Genomic DNA, 24094 nt, shown 5'->3' with positions numbered 1-24094 from the left:
CAGGTCCTTTTCAGAATGGCAGGCAGTGACTAATGGGGTGCCGCAGGGCTCTGTGCTGGGACCCCAGCTATTTACAATATACATCAATGATTTGGATGAAGGAATTGAATGTAATATCTCCAAGTTTGCAGATGACACCAAGCTGGGTGGCAGTGTGAGCTGTGAGGAGGATGCTAAGAGGCAGCAGGGTGACTTGGACAGGTTTGGTGTGTGGGCAAATGCATGGTAGATGCAGTATAATGTGGATAAATGTGAGGTTATCCACTTTGGTGGCAAAAACATGAAGGCAGAATATTATCTGAATGGCGGCAGATTAGGAAAAAGGGAGGTGCAACGAGACCTGGGTGTCATGGTTGGCATGCTGGTGCAGAAGGTGGTGAAGAAGGCAAATGGCATGTTGGCCTTCATAGCTAGGGGATTTGTGTATGGGAGCAGGGAGGTCTTACTGCAGTTGTACAGGGCCTTGGTGAGACCACACCTTGTGTATTGTGTGCAGTTTTGGTGGTCTAATCTGAGGAAGGACATTCTTGCTTTTGAGGGAGTGCGCGAAGGTTCACCAGACTGATTCCTGGGATGGCAGGACTGACATATGAAGAGACTGGATCGACTAGGCTTATATTCACTGGAATTTAGAAGAATGAGAGCAGATAAAATCTGAAGGGATTGGACAGGTTAGATGCAGGAAGAATGTTCCCAATGTTGGGGAGGTCCAGAACCAGGGGTCACAGTCTAAGGATAAGGGGTAAGCCATATAGAACCGAGATGAGGAAAAACATTTTCACCCAGAGAATTGTGAACCTATGGAATTCTCTACCACAGAAAGTTGTTGAGCCCAGTTCGTTGGATATATTCAAAAGGGAGTTAGATGTAGCCTTTATGATTAAAGGGATCAGGAGGTATGGAGAGAAGGCAGGATTGGGGTACTGAAGTTGCATGAGCAGCCATGATCATATTGAATAGTGGTGCAGGCTCGAAGGGCCGACTGGCCTGCTCCTGCACCTACTTTCTCTGTTTCTATGACCCATGGGTCTCTACCCAAAACAAAATGTACTTTCTATACATAATCCACGTCTATATTAGTTCTTTGCATACAGCTGTATCTACTTTTCTGATAAGATTCTTGAATTGAACAACAACTTAATTTTAGGGGAGATTTCTTGATTATTTGTTGGCAGAACTATTATATTTTGAAGTTGCAATATGCCTTATGATTCCCATTTCTAGTAAAACTAATTTTCAAATTCTTAAAGAAATCCTCTAGGTTAATACTCTTTATTCTTGAAGCATGTCTTAGAATGCATCCCTTTTTAAACAATTAAACTTAATTGAAAAACTTGGTCATTGATAGTCTTGGAAATAGACGCACTGGTTCTGATTCACAGGTGATGGCCCCGATATGAGCGGAGTCAGTGGGGGTGGGGCGCAGTTTTGCGTTCCGAATATCTGGAAGAACGGGATTCCCTTGGGGCCTGCCAAATTTAGTGGCAGGGTCTGATTAACATTTTTTATCTCTTTTCCCAGCCACAGCCAGTCAGATTGATGCTGGCTGGCTGTCTGGTGGCTAGGCCTTCGTCACCAGGCCACAGCAGGAGAGCAAAGAAGAGGTATGGAGGCATCAGAAAGGGCGGGAGCAGGACGGTGGTGGGAGATCGGGTGTGAGGTGTGGTGAAGGGAGGTCGGAAAGGCCAGGGGGCGGGGGGGGAAGCGGAGATCGGAGGTCACAGCCGGGGAACCCAGAGGAGGGAGGGAGTGATCAGAAAGGCCGGGTCTTTGGGGGATCGTGGCTCGGGGGGCATCGTAGCTTGGGGAGGAGTGGGGATCGGCTGATCATGGGAGTGGTTTACAGGTAGGTTTGGAGGGGCTGGGGGAAGCACTCCTGCTCCCCTTGTCCCACTTATCTACTGGATCCAGCAGTCCACGCCTCCCTTTATCTGCCGGGTCTCCTGTGGCCCGGTAAATCAGACCGGCCAGGGCAAAATTAATATGGAGAAAAAATGTGAGTCACGCAACCTCAGTAAAATATTTAAATGAGCCCACTCACCTCCTGGGAGGGGATTGGTCGCCCTCTCCCCAACCCACCTCCATTAAAACCGGAAGTTGGCGAGTTCAAGGTGGGTTGGGTTTGACTTTGTGATTTTTACATTTTTAACATCCCACCCAATCTAAACCCACCAATTTTGGGGGATTAAAATTCCCCTGATAGCTCAGTAACTGGCCTTGACTTCCAGTACCCTCACTTGCAGAAATTAATGCATTGTGTCTCATCCATGTATTATGGAAATTATGAATCATCAGACATCTTGCAGCTTTGCAGCCATCATGACATTACAGGTACCCTTAAAAATGGTTATGCTACACTTTGCTTTGTCATAATAAACAGCTGCAAATAAGTCAGTAATTTGACAGCTGCTCATAGCAATATGGTTTTTAAAACTGGTTTGAAGGAATGTTCCAGTGGAAGATCCTGTTATCCCCTTATCCTGGCTTGTTTGTGTGTGTATGTGTGTGTCAGAGTTGTCCCCTGTCCTGCATCTATTTTTTTTAAGCTTAATTTCTGTTTGTTTGAATTGAACTTTATGCAGTTATTGGCTTGATCAGACAACCATTTTCTGTATTTTGATGCAGAAACTTTTCTTTGTTTAGCCTTTATCCCAGTATTTTCCAAATTCTCTGGAAATGTTGTATTTTCTAACAGTATATACGTATATTAAAACCTTCTTGGTTGCAAGTAAACAATAAAATAGTTGGGGGTACAATCTATTATTGAGATGGGGATCCCTTGCGATCGTCCATATGTCTTTCTCCTTCTATTCCATTCGTCCTCTGCGCTGAAAAAAACGTCCTTACACTGCTGATATCAAACTTTTATGCTTAATGTGACATGTCGTGTAGATTGTACTTTGATTTTGAAATTGGTATCAAGTATCTGCACCCCTACAGAATGATGCTTTTCTAATTATCCTCTTAATCATAAAATTAAATTTCTACTTTATTTAGTATACGTCTATTCTAAATAGTCCCAGTTTCCTTTTCCTTGGTCTCTGGGTTATGTAGACTAACGGATGCCACAGGATTGAAGCTGCATGTGGTTGGGAGCATCAAACCAGTTTCCTCAGTAGCCCACATTCAAAATGGTGACCTAGATTGGTATCCAGTGCCTTATTCATTTTAAGAAAGAAAATTGCATAATTTGTTTGTTATTTGGGGCTCAATTTTACCCAGTGATTTGCACCACTTTTTTTGACCTAAGGTTTTAAAAAATCCAAGTTTCCCCGATCAATTTGCACCAGCGTAACTCGGTGAGTTATGATTATTTTAGGTAAGTTTTTTTTTCGCCAAAGGAGGCCACCCACGCCAATTCTGGCCATTTAGGTAAGTTTGGCCAGCTGAGAGTTCCTCCAGTTGTTCTTAGGCCAGCGTATGTAGAAAAACCTTCTGGAGAGTTAAGGAAATCGGCACAGGTAAGTGCAGCAAATGCCCGGACGGCAGCAGCAGGAGAGGTGAGAGAGAGGGGAAGCCTTTTAGGTGCGGGGACCGGGAGGGAGGAGGCCATTCAGCCTGGGATAGGTACAGGGGAGCGGACCAGGAGGAGGCCATTCGGCCTGGGATAGATGCGGGGGAGGGGACTGGGAGGCCATTTGGCTAGGGCTTGGCGCAGGGGAGCGGACCGGGAGGCCATTTGGCTAGGGCTAGGTGTGAAACCGGGAGGGAGGAGGCCACTCGGTTAGGGCTAGATGCGGGACCAGGAGGGAGGAGGCCACTCGGCCACGGCTAGGTGCGGGGGAGCATATCGGGAGGCCTTTCGGCCTGGGATAGGAGCAGGGATCGGCACCGGCATCTTTAATAATTTAATGGAGGTAAGTTGCTGCAATGTATTTGTGCTTGTGAAGTTGCTGCAATGTATTTTAAGGTGCTTGTGAGGTTGCTGCAATGTGTTTTAATGTCCTTGTGCAGGTTGCGAGCTGGCTGTATGTTTCACTTTACAGCCTCAGCCCGCATTGTGTTCCTGGTTACCGTGGCAACCCGATCTTTTTGGTGCAGTTCAAGGCTCCCCTCTCAAAACTAAAGGACAGGCTCGGCTGCGCCAAAATGAAGAAATCAAACAGGGAAACTTCGAGAAAAAAAATTTGGCGTACTTGAGCCCAAAAAAAGGGCGTAACTCTTCAAGTACGCCAAAATAAAACTTTGAGGAAAATTGAGCCCTTGGCGCTTGTGGAAATGAAACAGCAGTTATATTGGTGCCAACGATGTCAATTGAGGCAAACAATGACTCTTAAGGACTCTTAATTTTGATTCATGGAGTTCATACTGATTTACCAATTAAAAGCAGAAGAGATTTGAATAATTGGAATCCCATAGATCTTTTAAAGTAGCATAAAATACTCAATCTTTTATTCTGTGTGAATAGTCTTTTTCATTTAGACGAGTTTATTAACATTTAACAGTTCCACACAATAGATGGTGGTGATCATTGTTGTATCCGTGAACAAAGCACATTGAAAGCATTAGTGTTAGCTGTGTTTATTTAGCTGAAGATGATTTTGGACTAGATTTCTTCCCACCTTCAATAATTTTCTCCCCTCCTGTCCTATTGGATACTACCTGAGCATGGTCAGATTCACAGGAGCTGGCAGCCTCTAGTACCACACTCAGGTGGCTATTCATCAGACTCGGCAGCATGTGTTGCCAGGCTATGCCTTGGAGGAGGTCATCACTACCAAGGTAGATCCTGCCTCAACTGTTATCCACATGCTCTTTCCTGCATGTGTCACTGGATAGCAAGAAAGATGACTAGATTTGTTCTTCCAAGTCTGGGAATATGTGGTGTTATTGTACACTCAGCCAACAGGAGCGCACTAGACTAGATTCAAATCCCACATGTGACTCTATTAGAAATCATATTAAATGCCTTAATTCCAGACCTATCTCCACTCTAGCTAGGATACCAAGCACGCAAACTTCCATAGCTTTCCACTGACCATTGTATTTGCATGTAGGAAGCTTGCTCATACTGCATAATTGTGTAAGTGAATTCAAGTGTTGGTGAAATTTGGATGTCTTATAACTGGATGATCAAGGAGATGATGTGGATGAGATTGATTATTTTTGGGTAACAAAGTTTCCTGCAGTCCCTTGCATCTTTGATGACTTCTGGATAGAATTAGTGCTATTGTTAAAACTGTCACTACTAAACCAGGTGGGAACACCGAACTGAGGTGACTGTTGACCGGGAATGGTTAATTGAACTCAGAGACAGGCTTGTTTCAGAGATATTTTTAAAAACTGTCGCGTTTTGGAATGTATTTTAAAAAATATATTGCACCATCAAGTTATTAGGAGCCTTTCATTGTTCATAGAGCTAAATTAGTTGAATATCAGTTGAGGTTGTCCTGTTTATTTTATCCATTACAGTTTTGCTTTATTGGAAGCAAAGTTAATATTCCAGTATTAAATACAAAGAACCATAATATGCAGTTACTCATACTAATTTCATACTTTATTTGAAGTGAATGAAATGCATTTGATTATTATTTGTGCATTAATACTGTAGTACTCAAAACATCAGACTTTCAAACTTCAGTGTTGTGTTGTATTACATTAATTAGATACAATGACTGTAAAATACAGTACTGTGCATCAGCACCACCAAATAATCGCAACTTTTTTTTTAAAGTGAAGGGAATTTAACAAAAGGCAGTTTGGCTATCATATCAATTTTATCTTATTAATTTATTACTTTTCTCCGTAAAATAGTTTTCTATTGTATTTGAGGTATCAGTTGTGTGTTTTTTTGCCTGGTTATGCTACTGACATTTTGGCTGTAGAATTGTACCTCATCTATGGTAAGTGTGCAGCTTATTGCTCTATTCAATCCTCGCCTTGTCTGCTGTTTGGCTACTACATTTTGTGGACAAGTTTTTTTTGATTGGGAATGTCTTATGGCAGAATGCTATGTCTCTGGGAAGTTTAAAAAAAACTTAAGGGTGAATGAATACTGCTTTCCAAAACATGCCTCTTGTTGACAGACAAAATGGCATCATCTGTAATCTCATGTACACTTTTGTTCTTTTGGTTGAGTAAAAACAGTGAGGCTGGGTGGTGAAAATGGAGCAGAAACTCACCTGAATACTTACTTTATTGGCCTTGCTATTAAAACTTGTCCGTAGTTCAACATTAATGACACCAAGGTTTCATAATACAATGAAGTAAAACCAAATCACTAAATAGGTATACCTTCACTGTCCTATGTGCATGAGTTTGATTGGCAGTACAATTAATCCACTTTACTTTAGGACTCAGAGTTGGTGTGCAAGTACTATATGCAGGTTAGATGTTTGAATTTACATACGTCTTTTGGTTCCGTGTCATGTGAGTTTATACCACAAGGTGGAACCATTTAATGCTATTTGTTCTCAGCTTCACAGAGAAGACAAAAGTGGAGTTTTGAGTGAGCCTTAATTTTAATCATCATAGGCAGTCCCTCGGAGTCGAGGATGACTTGCTTCCACTCTAAAAGTGAGTTCTCGGGTGACTGAGGAATCCAGTGCGGAACCTACAGTCTCTGTCACAGGTGGGACAGATAGTGGTTGAAGGAAAGGATGGTCTGGGAGCCTGGGTTGAAGCACACACCTTCCGCTGTCTACCTTGGTTTCTGCTTGTTCTCAGCGATGGGACTCGAGTTGCTCAGCGCCCTCCCGGATGCTCTTCCTCCACTCTGGGCGGTCTTGGGCCAGGGATTCCCAGGAGTCGGTTGGGATGTTGCACTTTGTCAAGGAGGCTTTGAGGGTGTTCTTGAAGCTGTTTCCCCTGCCCACCTGGGCCTCGCTTGCCGTGCCGAAGCTCCACATAGAGCGCTTGCTTTGGGAATCTCGTGTCAGGCATGCAGACGATGTGGCCCACCCACCGGAGCTGATTGGGCATGGTGGGAATGTTGGCCTGAGTGAGAACACTGACGTTGGTGCGTCTGTCCTGCCAATAGATTTGCAGGATCTTGCGGAGGCAGCGCTGGTGGTACTTCTCCTGCCCTCCAGCGCTTTGAGGTGTCTGCTGTATATAGTCCACGTCTCTGAGCCATATAGGAGGGCGGGTATCACTATTGCCCTGTCGACCATGAGCTTGGTGCCTGATTTGAGGTCCAGGTCTTCAACACATTCTTCCTCAGGAGACCAAAGGCTGTGCTGGCGCACTGAAGGCGGTGTTGGACTTCATCGTCACTGTCTGCTCTTGCTGACAGAAGGCTCCCGAGTAATGGAAAATGGTCCACATTGTCCAAGGCCTCGTCATGGATTTTAATAATCTGGGGGGCCGTGCTGTGTGGCGGGATCAGGTTGGTAGACGACCTTTGTCTTACGGATGTTTCGCATAAGGCTCACGCCTCGGTGAAGGTGTTGACGATGGCTTGGAGTTCGACCTCCGTCGTCGGCGTACTGTAGTTCAATGAGAGAGGATGGGATGAGCTTGGATCTGGCCTGGAAGTGGCGGAGGTTGAACAGATTCCCATCTGTTCTATAATTTAGCTCCACTCCGGCGGGGAGCTTGCTAAGGGTGAGATGTAGCATTGCAGCAAGGAAGATCGAAAAGAGTGTTGGTGCGATGACACAGCTCTGCTTGCCCTGGTCCGGATGTGGATTGGGTCTGTGGTGGATCCATTGGTCAGGATCACGGCTTGCATATCATCGTGGAGCAGATGGAGGATGGTGACAAACTTTTGAGGGCAGCTGAAACGGAGGAGGACGCTCCATAATCCCTAATGGTTTAGAGTGTCAAAGGCCTTTGTGTGATCAAAAAAGACCATGAACAAGAGTTGGTGCTGTTCCCTGCATTTCTCTTGTCATTGTCGCGTGGTGAAGGTCATGTCCGTTGTACCCCTCGGTGGATGGAAACTGCATTGCGACTCTTGGAGGAGCTCTTCAGCCACAGAGAGAAGACGATTGAGGAGGATTCTTGCAATGATTTTCCCTGTGGCCGACAGCAGGGAGATTCCTCTCTAGTTACTGCAGTCGGACCTGTTCCTTTTTTTGAAGGTGGTCACGGTTATAGTGTCCCTGAGATCTCTTGGCATGCTCTCTGCCTTCCAGATAAGAGAAATTAGGTCATGTATTTGTGCCAAAAGTGCTTCTCCGCCATGCTTTAATGCTTCGGCGGAAATTCCATCTGCTCCTGTTGCCTTCTTGTTCTTCAGCTGATGGTTGGCCTTTTCTACCTCGTGCCGGGCTGGGGTTGTGCTGAGATCGTGGCGGGTAGCATGCTATGGGATAGAGTCGAGGACACTTGCGTCGAAGACAAGAATCTCGGTTAAGGAGATCTTCAAAATGCTCCTTCCAACAGGCACTGACTGCTTCTCTGTCCTCCGCGTTCTTGGCCAGCAGTGGAGGAGGGCCTTGGTTGCTTGGGCCATAGGTGGTTTTGACTGCGCTGAAGAATCCACGCACGTCGTGATTGTTGGCTAACTGCTGGATCTCTTGTGCTTTCTCCACCCATCATCTGTTTTTTAGGTCGCGGGTTTTTTGTTGGACCTCGGCCTTCAGTCGTCTGAGAGCTGCTTTCTTGCCCTCGTGTTGGGTTGCTGCTTTAAGTTCAGAAATGCCGTGCGCTTGCGGCTAATTATTTCCTGGATTTCCTGGTCGTTTTCGTCAAACAAGTCTTGGTGTTTCCTGGTTGAGTGACCGAGCGTCTCTTCGCAGGTGCTGATTATGGAGGCCTTGAGGGTAGACCAGGCGCTGTGGGCACTCTGCGTCTCTGGGTTATCAAGGGTCACCGGATTGGCCGTGAGGCACTGGCTGAATAGGGCTTTCTTAACAAGATCTTTGAGTGCCTCTGCATTGATTTTCCTGTGGCATTGTTTTTGTTACCGTCGCTATTTAGGGGCTCATCATTATCATCATAGGCAGTCCCTCGGAATCGAAGAAGACTTGCTTCGACTCCTGAAGTGAGTTCTTTGGTGGCTGAACAGTCCAATACGAGAGCGGTAGACTCTGTCACAGGTGGGACAGATAGTCGTTGAGGGAAGGGGTGGGTGGGACTGGTGGGACTGGTTTGCTACACACTCTTTCCGCTGCCTGCGCTTGATTTCTGCACGCTCTCGGCGTTGAGACTCGAAGTGCTCAACGCCCTCCCGGATGCACTTTCTCCACTTCGGGCGGTCTTTGGCCAGGGACTCCCAGGTGTCAGTGGTGATGTCGCACTTTAGCAGGGAGGCTTTGAGGGTGTCCTTGTAACATTTCCACTGCCCACCTTTGGTTCATTTGCCGTAAAGGAGCTCCACATAGAGCACTTGCTTTGGGAGTCTTGTGTCTGGCATGTGAACTATGTGGCCTGCCCAGCGAAGCTGATCGAGTGTGATCAGTGCTTCAATGCTGGGGATGTTAGCCTGGACGAGGACACTGATGTTGGTGCGCTTGTCCTCCCAGGGGATTTGTAGGATCTTGCGGAGACATCATTGGTGATATATCTCCAGCGACTTGAGGTGTCTTCTGTACATCGTCCATGCCTCTGAGCCATCCAGGAGGGTGGATATTACTACAGCCCTGTAGACCATGAGCTTGGTGGTAGATTTGAGGGCCTGGTCTTTGAACACTCTTTTCCTCAGGCGGCCGAAGGCTGCACTGGCGCACTGGAGGCGGTGTTGGATCTCCTCATCAATGTCTGCTTTTGTTGATAAGAGGCTCACAAGCTATGCAAAATAGTCCACATTGTCGAGAGCTGCGCCGTGGATCTTGATGACTGAGGGGCAGTGCTGTGTGGCGAGGACAGCTGGTGGAGGACCTTTGTCTTACGGATGTTTAGCCTAAGGCCTATGCTTGGGGCTACATTGATAATGACAGAGCGGATTAGGCGGTGGTCCGTCCAGCAATCATCAGCTCCTGTCATGGTGCGGGTGGTGCGCATGTCCTTGTGGTCCCTCAGACGATGACATAGTCGAGCAGATGCCAGTGCTTGGAGCGCGGATGCTGCCATGATGTCTTGTACTTGTCCCTCTGTCAGAACAAGGTGTTGGTAATGACAAAGCCATGGTCTAGGCAGAGTGGCGCTGGAGTTGGTTTTCCTTACCCCCTCTCTGCTGATCACACCACCCCAGAGGTCTGTGTCCTTTCCGACTCTGGCGTTGAAATTGGCAAGAAGGATCAGCTTGTCGACCGTTGGGACTCAGGACAGGAATTGTTCGAGGCTGGAGTAGAATTCCTCTTTGGTCTCCTATAATGTCCAGTGTTGGGGCGTATGCGCTGATGACCATAACGCACTGGTTCCGGGCTAGAGTGAGACGTTTGCTTATCCCGCAAGGCCCACCAGCTCATTCTTGATGGTGAAGCCCACTCCGTGGAGGCGGCATTCTTCCTCTGGTTTGCCTTTCCAGAAGAAGGTGTAACCACCACCTTGCTCTTTGAGCTGGCCTTTCCCTGCCCGCCAGGTGGCGATGTTAACATCGAAGCGTCTGAGCTCCTGGGCAACGATAGCAGTGTGACGCTGCTGGGGTTGTCCATGAGGGATGGCTGGACCTATCTTAAAAGTGTCCAGTACAAACCTCAGGTTATGTCTCAACTAAGGGTGTGTTAGTGGAGCCTGGTATAAGTGTAGGCCAATGTAAGAAACTGTTGACGTGTGTAAAAAAAAAAAAGCTGCAAATATTAGAAATATTTAGTCGAAACAGAAAATGCTGGAAATATGTAGCAGCTTCTGAAAAGAGAAAAGTTTATATTTTGGGTGTAGGCCGCTCTAGAGCTGGAAGGTTACCAGGCTCCTTTTTATAGGACTCAACAAGATGGGGGAGGGGGGGAGAAATGTTGGTTCCTATCACAAAGAGGCAGTTAATGGTGTAGTAATCTGCAAAACAGAAGAGTCTGCATTCTAAATGTTAACCCATTTTTCTCTTGTACAACAGGTTCTTTAGCATTCTGAATCTCCAGAATTTTCTGTTTCTATTGTAAGGAATTTACATAAAATCTATTTCAGTAGAGTTGGCTTAAGTGAGTAAGTACCACTTGATAGCACTTTTGACAACTCCTTTCATCAGTTTGCTGATAATTGGGAGTAGGCTGATAGGGCGGTAATTGCTCAGGTTGGATTTGTCCTGCATTTTGTGGAATTAATGCCTGAAAAAACTCTCCCCTACGCCCCTCCCCCCCCATCAATTTTATTTTTGGAAAAAGTACCAAGGAAGTGATAAAAATATAAATGCTAATAAAATTAAATAATGTATCTTAAAAGAGTGACGGTTCTTGTCTTTAACTTGGAATTTGAGAGGAGTGTAATCCCAGTGGAGAACGAGGTAATGCAGCTGGTTGTCATTTGGGGATAGTGAAAGATTGAGATTGAATAGAGAAATCTTTTTTATAAAAAAAAAAGGGTTTACACTTCAAATAACTGATTTGCTGCCAAAGTTAATGCCACTTACCAGACACAAGGACTCATCAAAACACCAATTGGTATGTCGATGGTATGCTGAAAAAAATGCTAACTAAGAAGAATGGCCCAATTCAGCCACACATTTATGATTGCATCATGTCTCTGGTCAAGAGTTCCTAGTTTATGGTGTCTGCCTAACAAAGGTTCAACCTTTGTCTACCAAGGGAACAGTCAACTTTCCATGGCAGACTTGGTAATCTGATCTGTCGGCCAGGCAGGTCCAGGTACTGTTGATAATTGATTATCCAGTCTGGTTCTCCAAGGAACCTAGAAAGGCAGATACGACATCCTGAGATAAAATGTTACTGTCTGAACAAGCAGCAAGCAGCTTATGACTATTCTGTGGTGGTAAGCTGCATGGCTTTTTCTAGTTACTCCCCAGCAGTAGCCCTGTACACATTTGGGGGTCCCTAAATCTTGGTTGCTGTTGTTGCCAATCTGCTCCTAAACTCTCTCGACTTGGGTAAGTGGAATGAATCGTTTACAAGGCGAACGTGTGCATCCATTGTAGGCAAACTAAGATTCCTACCTGTGTGGATTTTGTAGTATATTGGTTTGGGAGTTGCTTAATTATAGTGATGAAATTTCAACTATTTCGGACATCTAGCTGACCAAAACAAACCCTGGAGTTAGAACGGGGATTGAGCTTTGAGGAATGAGTAAATAAGATGCGGCTTTTCTGAAAAGAGATGTCTGATGGTGGCATTCATCAGTTAAGTTTAGTTGTAGTCCTAAACAATATGATTTCACAACTCAAAATTAAACTTTCTTCTTATAAGTATTTGCATATGGTTCTCCTGTTTCAGTAAAGATTCTGTCAGATTTAGATTCCGGCAAACTGAAATCCCAGTTCTGGCTGTAACAACTGTGATTTATGCTAGACAGTAATTTGCCAATTTTGGTCTGGTCATCAAATGCATCACTGAGTGGACGCAAGTTGAAGGAAAGGAAAATAGTCAGTGATTATACTTCTGGTCATATTTTAGTATTGCTCCTCAACCTCACTTCACCCACAGAGCAGTATTGGCAGAGGCTATAGAGGTGTTCACATTTGCCTGAGGGGACATAATGAGTGCAACCTGAGGGGATAGTTAAGAGTGGAAAAAAAAAAGGTATCTGAAATGTTTCTGTACCATGAATAAAAGTTTGACGACTGAAATTTTTCGGCAGTGTTCGTATGCATTCACATGTCTTTTACATTTTGCTTTAATATCTCACTTTAGAAGATATAACATAAAATGGCTTTTTCTCCGAATTCAAATCATTCGCAGTCATTGCAGCAGTTATATGACTGACTTCACCAAGAGCTATAATTAGCTGCATTTGATGTGCGGATGGATAAAAAGGCAAGCAATTGTAAAAGTGCCAAATTGCTATTTCCTATGTTGATTTATTTAAATAGAACATGAAATCCATAGTAGGTCAAATGAAGTTATAATTCAACACAAGTTGAGCGTTACATTTGAGAATTGGATACTGATGACCTCCTCTGTACATTTATGTTTGATGTGGGCAACAGCCAAAGTAACTTACTTAAATATGCCAAAGATATAAAACGAGAAGAAAAGTTCATATTGAATTTCGGACCTTTACTTAGAACTGACTCGCGACACTATATCGTGGGAAAAGTTTAGCAGAGGGGTGCACGTTTAAGCTCTTTGGTGCAATGCATTATTTACCTACTTTTTAAAATTAGTTCCTGGGATGTGGGCATCACTGGCAAGGCCTGGATTTATTGTCTATCCCTAATTGCGCTTGAGAAGATGGTGGTGAGCCACCTTCTTGAACCGCTGCAGTCCATGTGGTGAAGGTCATCAACAGGCTGGGACCATTGGAGGGAGCAGCGTGTGGCAGCCCGGCCCAGAAATCGGCGGGGTCCCGGCCTGCAAGGCCATTAGAGGGAGCAGCGTGCGGCGGCATACCACTGCAGGGAGCATCGCGTGCTGTTGCAGGAGGGCGACGGCTGCAAAGCCAGGTCGCTGATTGCAGTGCGGGCAGGCACAGCAGGAGGGGCGCAGGAGTGGCAAGAGTATTTAGATGGACGTGACCGGGGCCCAGGAGAGGCATGAGTCTGGGGCCCAGAAGAGGTGAGGGCCCAGGGGCAGCACGGGCCAGCCACACTGTGATATGTGTGCACGCTCGGTCCATGCAGCAGAGCTGGTCTCCTGTTCGCCTTGGGTAAACCTTGCCACTGGACCAACACCAAGCTCTGTCAAGCTCATGTGGTGGCTGGTGTACAATGACCACCACATGTTAAAAAAAAATCCAAGCACAGTCATCTTCCACCCTCCCAAGATGTAGTTCGCGTTCTGGAATATTAGGTCCTTCATTGAAACATCTGTGGACTCATCCCTTTTTGGCGTGGAAGCAAGTCATCCTCGCTTCGAGGGACTGCCTACGACGATGATGAAGGTACTCCCATAGTACCTGTACTGTTAGGGAGAGAGTTCCAGGATTTTGACCCAACAGCGATGAAGGAACGGCAGTACATTTCCAAGTCAGGATGGTGTGTGACTTGGAGGGGAACATGGAGGTGATGGTGTTTCCATGCGCCTGCTGCCCTTGTCCTTCTAGGTGGTAGACGTCGTGATTTGAGAGGTGCTGTTGAAGAAGCCTTGGCGAGTTGCTGCAGTGCATCTTGTAGATGATGCACACTGTAGCCATGGTTCGCCAGTGGTGGAGGGAGTGAATGTTTTTAATGTGGTGGATCAGGTGCCAATCAAGCGGGCTGCTTTGTCCTGGGGTGGTGCTGAGGTTCATGAGTGTTATTGGAGCTGCACTCATCCAGGCAAGTGGAGAATATTCCATCACACTCCTGACTTGTGCCTTGTAAATGGTGGAAAAACTTTGGGGAATCAGGAGACCTAGCCTATTAAAAATGATTAAATCTCCAAATGATCTAACATTCGTCCAGCTTCATTCAAAATTAAAGATTTGTTGATCAAATAGCTTGATATCTGCATATCAGTCAATAACATTTTATTTAAAAAAAAAACAATAATGTAGTAATTTTTTTTGTCATTATTTGATGGAAGAAATCAAGAGTGGAAATGAAATACTGAAGTCCACAAGCTGAAGTACTTGCATTTCAAAGAACAGTATTTTTGTAGCTGTCCCTTGCCTTTATTTTTCAATTTTAAACTTGGGAAGAACAATTAACTTGGGGACACGAAAGCAAAATACTGCGGATGCTGGAATCTGAACTAAAACCAAAATATGGTGGAAATTGTGAGGTTATCCACTTTGGCAGGAAAAATCAAAAAGCAAATTATGATTCAAATGGAGAGAGATTACAAAATGCTGCAGTACAGTACAGAGGGACCTGTGGATTCTTGTGCACAGAAAGTTAGTATGCAGGTACAGCATGTAATCAGGAAGGCAAATAGAATGTTGGTCTTTATTGCAAGGGGGATGGAGTTTAAAAGCAGAGGTGCTGCTACAACTGTACAGGGTATAGGTGAAACCACACCTAGAGTAGAAACATAGAAATTTGCAGCGCTGAAGGAGGCCATTTCGGCCCATCATGTCTGCGCCGGCCGACAGAGCCGCACGGCCCTTGGTCAGCAGCCCGAAAGGTTACATACAAACCCATGAACAATGACGGAAAGGCAAAGAGTACCCAGCTCAACCAATCCGCCGCACACCACTGCAACACCCCTTATACTAAAAACATTTACATTCCACCCCAACCGGAGCCATGTGATCTCCTGGGAGAGGCAAAAACCAGATTAAAAACCCAGGCCTACCACGTACAGTTTTGGTCTCCTTATTTAAAGAAGGATATACTTGCATTGGAGGCAGTTCAGAAATTCCTGAGATGAAGGAGTTGACTTATGAAGAAAGGTTGAGCAGGTTGGGCCTATATTCATTGGAGTTTAGAAGAATGAGAGGTAATCTTATTGAAACATATAAGATACTGAGGGGGCTCGACAAGGTAGCTGCAGAGAGGATGTTTCCACTCGTGGGGGAATCTACAACTAGGGGGCACAGTTTCAGAAGAAGGGGTCGCCCATTTAGAACTGAGGTAAGGAATTTCTTTTCTCAGAGGGTTGTAAATCTGGAATTCTCTGCCCCAGAATGCTGTGGAGGTTAGGTCATTGAATATATTTAAGGTGGAGATAGATTTTTTAACACTAAGGGAGTGAAGGGTTATGGGGAGCGGGTAGGGAAATTGAGCCCAAGATCAGATCAGCCATGATCTTATTGAAAGGCGGAGCAGGCTCGAGAGATCAAATGGCCTACTCCAGCTCCTATTTCTTATGTTCTTAAATATTCAGCAGGTCAGGCAGCATCTGTGGAGAGATAAACAGAGTTAACGTTTCAGGATGCTGACCCTTCGTTCGAACTGGAAAAAGTTAGAAATGTAACAGGAGTTTAAGCAAGTGTAGGGGCAGGGAGGGAGGGGAAGGAAAGAACAAAGGGGAAGGTCTGTGATGGAATGGAAGGCAGAAAAGATTAAGAGACAAAAGTAATGATGGTGCAAGGCAAAAGAAGATGGTAACAGGACAAGTTAAGAAACAAAAGATGTCTAGATAGGGTGTAAATGGAGATGGCAGAATCATCAAGAGCTGCTGTGAAAAGCGAAAAAAAGCCCCCCAAAATATAAGAAAAATAGGGGCAGAGGTTATGGTTTGAATTGGTTGAACTCGATGTTAAGTCCAGAAGGCTGTAAAGTGCCGAAACGAAAGATGAGGTGCTGTTCCTTGAGCTTGCGTTGAGCTTCATTGCAACAGTGCAAGAGGCCGAGGACGGAGAGGTCAGAGTGGGAGCGGAGAATTAAAGTGACAGACAACTGGAACTAAATTGAAAGAAGTACAAGTAAATTGCTGTTTCACCTGGAAGGAGTGTTTGGAGCCCTGGACAGTGGGAAGGGAGGAGGTAAAAGGGCACCTTGTGCGCTTGCACGGGACGTGCCAGGGGAAGGGGTGATTAGGAGTGGACCAGGGTGTCGCAGAGGGAGCGGTCCCATCAGAATGCTAAAAGGAGAGGGAGGGAAAGATGTGTTTGGTGGTGGGATCACGCTGGAGGTGGCAGAAATGGCGGAAGATGATTCGTTGAACTTGGAAGCTGGTAGGGTGAAAGGTGAGGACAAGGGGAACCCTATTGTGGTTCTGGGAGGGAGGGGAAGGTGAGAGCAGAAGTGCGGGAAATAGAACGGACACATTTGAGGGCCATGTCAACCACGGTAGAGGGGAATCCATGGTTGAGGAAAAAGTAAGACATATCGGAAGCACTAATATGGAAAGTGGCATCGTCAGAACATATGTGACGGGGAAACCTGACTGAAAGCTGGGGCTCGAGGATTAGACAGATTAGTTGGCCAATTTCTACAACATGACAGCAGATTCTGCAGCAAGTCTGTTCAGGGTTTGAGAACATCTTGATCTCAATATAATATTTTTTAAATGCTGTATAAAAATATAGTTAAATTCATGACTTTTGTTCAGCAGCAGTTTATTATGCTTGGCCTGAGTGTCCTCATTAGTTTTCAGCAATAGCTGCCATTTAACACTAAGCTACCTCGAGTATCATCGCCGAGAGCATGCAGAAATCAAGCGCAGGCAACGGAAAGAGTCTGCAGCAAACCTGTCCCACCCACCCTTTCCCTCAACGACTATCAGTCCCACCTGTGACAGGGACTGTGGCTCTCTTATTGGACTGTTCAGCCACCTAAGGACTCATGCTAAGAGTGGAAGCAAATCTTCCTTGATTCCGAGGGACTGCCGATGATGATGATGATGACCTCACTTGATTTTCGCTAAATAGTAGGATACCAATAACCTAGTGTTCTGAATCAGAATGCTACCAATTGATACCAATTTTTAAATATTTGATTACTGACTCACTTCTTACACTTGCTAACCTGACTCTGAGCTCCAGCAAGGCAAATTGATTAAAGAACAGATCATTGGGATTATGCAATCCCTCTGCACCTTGTGAATTGTGCAAGGTGTGAAATGCATGTAATTAAGGAGCTGCATGTCAATAGAGATTAAAAGATTGGTGTCATTTGATACCACTTCGAATCTGAACAACAAGCATTCATTTCAACACAGTTAATGGAGAAAATGAGGCAAGGAAATCATTGGCTGGGGAGAAATTCTGTAGTGGGTGCTATTTCAGTGCCTCGTGCAGTCTTTGTAATCATGGAGCATGAAGGAACCTGACTCAAAGCTTTGAACCATCATCATCATCATCATAGGCAGTCCCTCGGAATCGAGGAAGACTTGCTTCCACTCCTGAAGTGAGTTCTTTGGTGGCTGAACAGTCCAATACGAGAGCCACAGTCTCTGTCACAGGTGGGACAAAAGATAGTCGTTGAGGGAAGGGGTGGGTGGGACCATTGAACCAGTAGTATTTTGAATGGCCTCCCACATTCTACCCTTCGTAAACTTGAGGTCATCCAAAACTCTGCTGCCCGTGTCCTAATTCACACCTGGTCCCGTTCACCCATCGCCCCTGTGCTTGCTGACCTATATTGGCTCCCGGTTAAGCAATGCTTCAATTTTAAAATTCTCATCCTTGTTTTCAAATCCCTCTGTGGTCTCCCTTCTCCCTATCTCAGTCCCACAACCCTCCAAGATATCTGTGCTTCAGTGTTTACTTTAAGCTGCGTGGCTCTGCAGCTCCCACGCAGCCGGCTCACTGGTTTACTTTCTAATCTAAATGACCCCTCCCAATCATTTTTAGTCGTTCTCTGCTGGCTTTTAAAAATTTTCCAATCCTCTGGCCTCCCACTAGTCTTGGCCATATTGTATGCCTTTGTTTTCAATTTGATACCCTCCCTTATTTCCTTAGTTAGCCACGGATGGTTATCCCTTCTCTTACAGTTTTTCCTTCTCGTTGGGATATATTTTAGTTGCGAGTTATGAAATATCTCCTTATTTGTCTGCCACTGCTCATCAACCGTCCCAGTCTTTCGTCTATTTTCCCAGTCCGCTTTAGCCAACTCTGCCCTCATCTCTTTGTAGTCTCCTTTATTTAAGCTTATGATCCTGGTTTGTGAACCAACTTTCTTACCCAATTGAATTTGAAATTCAATCATATTATGGTCACTCATTCCGAGAGGATCTTTTGCTATGAGATCATTTATTAATCCTGCCTCATTACACAGTACTAGATCTAAGATAGCCTGCTCCCTGGTTCCGCAACATACGGAGCAGGCAGAGAAGTGGAGCTGAGTCCATGATCAGATAAGCCATGATCTTATTGAATGGCGGAGCAGGCTTGAGGGGCCATATGGCCTACTCCTGTTCCTATTTCTTATGTTCTTACGCCGTTCAAGGAAACTATCCCGGATGCACTCTATGAATTCCTCCTCAAGGCTACCCTGGCCAATTTGCTTTGTCCAATCAATATGAAGGTTAAAATCGTCCATGATTATTGCCATTCTTTTATTACAAGCCTCCATTATTTCTTGATTTATACTCTGTCCAATTAGGTACTTAAAAAAAATATTCATTGGTGCAGTTCTGACCGTCACTGATGCAAAGTGGAAAACAACAGAAATGACATATATCTGCCTTAAACTACCATCTGAATGTGACTTTTTTTGAATTATCAATCCTATCCATTATGAATGTGGTCATCAGTGCTCACAGTGTGCCTATTGACACCATATTAAAATCCAAACAGTAAATCAGAAATAGCACTGGGATTACAGACTGCTTGAGCAATTAAAAACTGAAAGCTTCTGGTTTTCTTGTTGTTTGCACAGCCTCAATGCAAAGCGGGTGGTCACTGTTCTATCTAATGAACTAATCGGACAGTTATTTTTTTTTAAAGGCCTTGAGGCTCATCAGCTCTCTATAATTTGAACTTGTGCTTGTTTCTGCCCATCAGTTCAACCTTCAAACGTCTATTTGAAACATTTTCAGGCCCAAGTAGCATTGCTTCAGCCATTGGCTGTGCCGCTCCCGATCCACAGCTAATCTTGCTGCAGCATATTCTACTTATTTTTCCAGCAAATTGTGGCGTAAATTTGCCACTGGAGGATCGGGAAGCACAGCGGTCTTGCTTATGGTGTTCATCGCTGACATCGCCATTGCAGTGAATTCCAGCCCATTATGCGCTCAGGTCTCTGGAGCGGTGCTTCAACCTGTGTCCTTCTGACACAGAGGCAAGGCGATAGAAAATATTGAATATAAACTGAAATAACACAAAAATAATGTTTTTATTTATCCTAAGTAATCATTTAATTTGCACTCACAGGGTACCAGAATTTGTCAGAGAAAAGAGGTTTGGAAATTGGTTGAAGGATGCACGTGATTGGGCCATTTCTCGGAACAGATATTGGGGCACTCCCATCCCATTATGGGTTAGTGAAGACTTTGAGGAGGTGAGTAATGAAGTGAACTAACTAGATATTGTGCCTAAAATAAAAAATAAGTAATTCAGGTTCCCAGAAATCTTAAAATGTTTCTAAGATACTTTGTTTAAAGAAAATGAAGTACAAGAGATTGATATTTTCAAAGGTAAAGTTTCCGACCATCATATCAGTTGACTAGACTGAAATACGATTTTGATGGTACTGTGCATTAATACTGTATGCATTTCATCCTCCCTTCTCCCCCCCCCCCCCTCCCCCCCAATCTCAACCCCCTCAATTGCTAATCTGAGCCAGCCTGTGTAACGATGTGGCAACAGGAAGTAGAGCATCTCCTTTATAAAAGAGAGGGAAATAGGCAGGGAAGTCCTCATTAGGTGGCTTTCACAAAACCACGTGGCTGCAGATAGTGGTATGATGGCAGGCTGAGTGGAGGTCACCTGCCCATCCTACTTGTGACGAGGTATTTGACCTGGCTGTACCAGCACTGAGAATAAAATGGGGATAAATAGGAAAAAGTCCTTCCTTATGTCTAAATATAAAATTATTTTAACATGCCTTGCAGTTTGTGGCTTTCAATCAATAACTATATTTTAATAAATATCTACAATGTTGGTTTTATTTACTTGTCCAAATTAAACCCTTTACTTGCTTTCCATTCTCCTTGGATTCCCAGAGCATATTCAGACTACAGAAGTAGGGGCGATTTGCTCCCATGCCTCCACCAATGCCACTGTGAATTGGCTGGTGGGTGTTATATGAACATGATTTTAGGATGACATTCCTTCAGTGTCTTTCTACTTTTCTTGTGGAGAGGCTTCTGGTCTTTCCTTGATGCCTTCCCACAACAGTGCACCCAAGATAGAGAACTCAGTGCAATGAATGAATCATACTTGTGTCACATTACAGGGCTAGGAATGGAGGCATCCATTAGAAATTAGATGCTATGAAAAGGTATTGATACGAAACATACAAAAATGATGGGCAGGGAAAGACCAGCTGGTACATCAAACCTGCCCCACATTCACGATGACTGAAGCATCGTGACCAGACATTTCCTATCTCCCTCCCTCCTTCACCCAGAGGGTGGGGGTCTGGAACTCACTGCCTGAAAGGGTGGTAGAGTCAGAACCCCTCACCACATTTAAAAAGTACTTGGATGTGTACTTGAAGTGCGGTAACCTACAGGGCTATGGACCCAGAGCTGGAAAGTGGGATTAGGCTGGATGGCTCTTTGTCGGCTGGCACAGACACGATGGGCAAAAATGGCCTCCTTCCGTGCTGTAAATTTCTATGGTTCTCTGATATGTCCTGCAGATGTCTCATCTATATTAAAGCATAATCTGTTATGAAACTGAACTTCCAAACAAATTATTTACATATCTTTCTGGCAGATTCTACTTCTGTTGTGTTATCTAATCTGGAAGTTAAATATTGAATCTATTTTAGCATTGAGGCCTGCACAATCTTCTGATGAACTAAATGTACGCAACTCGGGGGACAAAATGCTCTTCTTATGATAAACATCTTTAAACATTCTTATCTTTAAAAAAAATCTATGCACAGGAAACTCGAAGACATTCTGGTTGTAGGAAAATTCTCCGTTTTTGGAAACATGCCCATTGAAGTATATTTTAAGAGGTTCCAGATTTAATCCTGTATATTTTGAAACATTTGTAGCTGTATTATGATTTTACAGCCTGACTCATTCACGAAAGGGCAGTTCTTTTGCTGTGGTAAACTTTGTTTGACCTGAGAATTTAATTTTAGTTGAATTTGTTTTAATTTTGCAAAAATATGTATGGCATTCTATATTGAAGTCCAATGCCATCCTAAAGGAACACGATTTTCATCTTGGGGAAAGAAGAGGGTAGAAGAGTTATTCGTCATTTTGTTGCCATGATCGTTTGTTCAAAATTATATTGAACTAAAGGATTTGCTGAACAGTTTTTAAAATTTTAAGTTTCCGTTTTTTTAAATTCACTTCAACTTTCCCAATGACATTATCATCAGAGACCACTTGTCGGAAAAATAATAAGACTGGAATGTCTCCCATTTGTGGTGTGTGCTTCTTTTAAAGTCCAGGTGCAGCGTCCCAAATCCGAAACCCTCGGGACCGAGGGCGTTCTAGATTTTGCGTTTTGTCGGATTTTGGAACATCTTTCTGACGTCACGAATCCGGAAACACCCGAGCCCAGGTTCGGGGATTTCCAGATTTCGGAATTTCAGAAAAGGGGCCGGCGGGGGGGCGTTGGTGGAGAGGGTTGCTCGTCGATGAGCTGTTTGAGTGTTCGGGCGGGGCCCCGCTGCCATGGAGTTGTTTGCGCGTAACCCTGCCGGGGAGATGTTCCCGCGGACCCTGCCGAAGAGGACCTGATCGGGCGGGCCCTGCCGAGGAGATGTTCCCGCGGACCCTGCCGAAGAGGACCTGATCGGGCGGGCCCTGCCGAAGAGGACCTGATTGGGCGGGCCCTGCCGAAGAGGACCTGATCGGGCGGGCCCTGCCGAAGAGGACCTGATTGGGCGGGGCCCGCTGCCGCGGAGGAGTTCCTTGTCTGGCCCGAGGTAGGTGGGGTCAGACAGCCGAGGTAAAGGGGAGGGAGGGGGGCTTGGGGCGAGGTCGGGGCGGACGAAGTCGTGGCGCAGTCGGGCCGGGGCGAAGTCGGTTCGCCGAGGCGGGGGGAGTCCGGATATCGGAACATTTTCCGGTATCCGGACGACCCCGCCACGGATCGGCCCGGTGTCCGGATTCTGGAACATTCTGGATTCCGGAACTCCGGATTTTGGAGGTCGAACCTGTATAAGCAATACGGGTTGTCTGCAGAGCACATTCTTCCAGAGCTGTAATCACTGATGTTCAATCTGGGACAAAATCAGAATCATCCCTAATTTCATCTGCATCAGCAGCCAATATAAATGAGCTTTAAAAAGCACAAAATGCTGGAAATACTCAGCAGATCAGGCAGCATCTGTGGAGAGAGAAACAGAGTTAACGTTGCAGGTCGATGACCTTTTGTCAGGCTATTCACAGCCAGTGAATTACTTTTGAAGTGTTGTCACTGTCATTTTATAGGCAAATGCAGTAGATAATTTACACACACACAACGGTCACACAAACAGCAGTGTTTTAATTTAATCTGTTGAAATGTTTTTGGTGGTGTTGCACCAAGGATAAATGTTGGGAAATACTGGGACACCTGGCTCCTCTTCAAATGGTGTCACAGGATCTTTTATGTCCACCTGACTAGGCCTTGGTTTAACATCTCATCTGAAAGGTAGTTTCTCCGGCAATGCAGCATTCCCTCAATAGTGTACTGCAATGCCAGCCTCGATTATGTGCTCAAGTCTCTGGTGTGCGCTTGAACCCATGACCTTCTGACTCGAGAGAAAGTGCTAATGCTCGATATCTGGGGTGTGACTCTCCCTGATTTTGCCCACCTCCGACCCCCACTTCTTTTACTGTCCCCCAACCTGGCTGCACTTTGGTTAATAATTTCTCTCTGTTGTCCCAGCAGAGATCAGGTAACTTTGCAAGAGATTGAGGATTAGCCTGGAACATCCCTAATCTGTATAGGTCAGTAAACTGCCAGGGAATGTATTTACTGACCATTTGGGAGCTCAACTTTTCTTCTTAATTTCCCCTCATTGGGCTCAAGTTTCGGACCCCCGCTAGAACAGTGCACATCGGAGAGGCCCGCCTAATTTGTAGAATAGAAATTGCGCCGAATACATACCTCGCGATTCTCCAATATCTGTCGGCCCATTTCCAGCTCGGCACAGCGCAGCAGGAGCTGCTAGGGTCGGAGCTACAGCCTTGCGCCAAAAACAGTGCCGGCAGCTGCGCGCGTGCGCAGTAGCTCCTGATTCGCCCAGCACATCTGTCTCCGGGCGATGACCCGATCCCTGGCCGAAGGGATGTCGCCCCTATCCCCGCCAAGTGGCCTGATATCTCTTACCTCGTCAGCGGCGGGGCCTGCCTGCCCGGCATCTCGCTGGGGGCGGGCCCCGCCCAAAATCCTCGGTGGCGGCGATCATCTCGCTGGGTGCGGGCCCCGTCCGAAGTGGCGTCGTCAGCAGCGGCGGGGCCCGCTTGACCGGCATCTCCGAGGGGGGGGGGTGGTCCCCGTCCCAGCACGCTGTTGGAGGGCTCCCGGTGCTGCAGTAGGTGAGTAGAATCTTAATTTTTTATTGATTTTTAAAAAATTATTTTTAAAATTATTTGAACATTTTTTAAAATTAAAAAAAATGTTTTTTTGATTTATTGGTTGATTTATTGATTTATTTATCATTTATTATTGATGATGGCTCTTTATTTGTAAAAGTGAAGTATTTAATGTTTGTAAACTTCCCTTCCCCTCCCTCCCC

General features: G+C 45.3%; 1 protein-coding gene across 2 annotated transcripts in view; it reads left to right on the top strand.

The window, feature by feature from the left end:
- Nucleotides 1-24094, top strand: part of iars1 (isoleucyl-tRNA synthetase 1) — a 295901-nt gene that overhangs the window by 101817 nt on the left and 169990 nt on the right. For both annotated transcript variants that reach the window (XM_070895389.1, XM_070895388.1), the window contains exon 14: nt 19615-19741. In XM_070895389.1, the coding sequence (XP_070751490.1) occupies nt 19615-19741 (127 nt within the window). The remainder of the gene's footprint in view (nt 1-19614; nt 19742-24094) is intronic.

Source organism: Pristiophorus japonicus, chromosome 12 (genome assembly GCF_044704955.1).
Source record: "Pristiophorus japonicus isolate sPriJap1 chromosome 12, sPriJap1.hap1, whole genome shotgun sequence".
NCBI lineage: Eukaryota > Metazoa > Chordata > Chondrichthyes > Pristiophoridae > Pristiophorus > Pristiophorus japonicus.
This window is presented reverse-complemented; position numbering and strand designations above follow the sequence as displayed.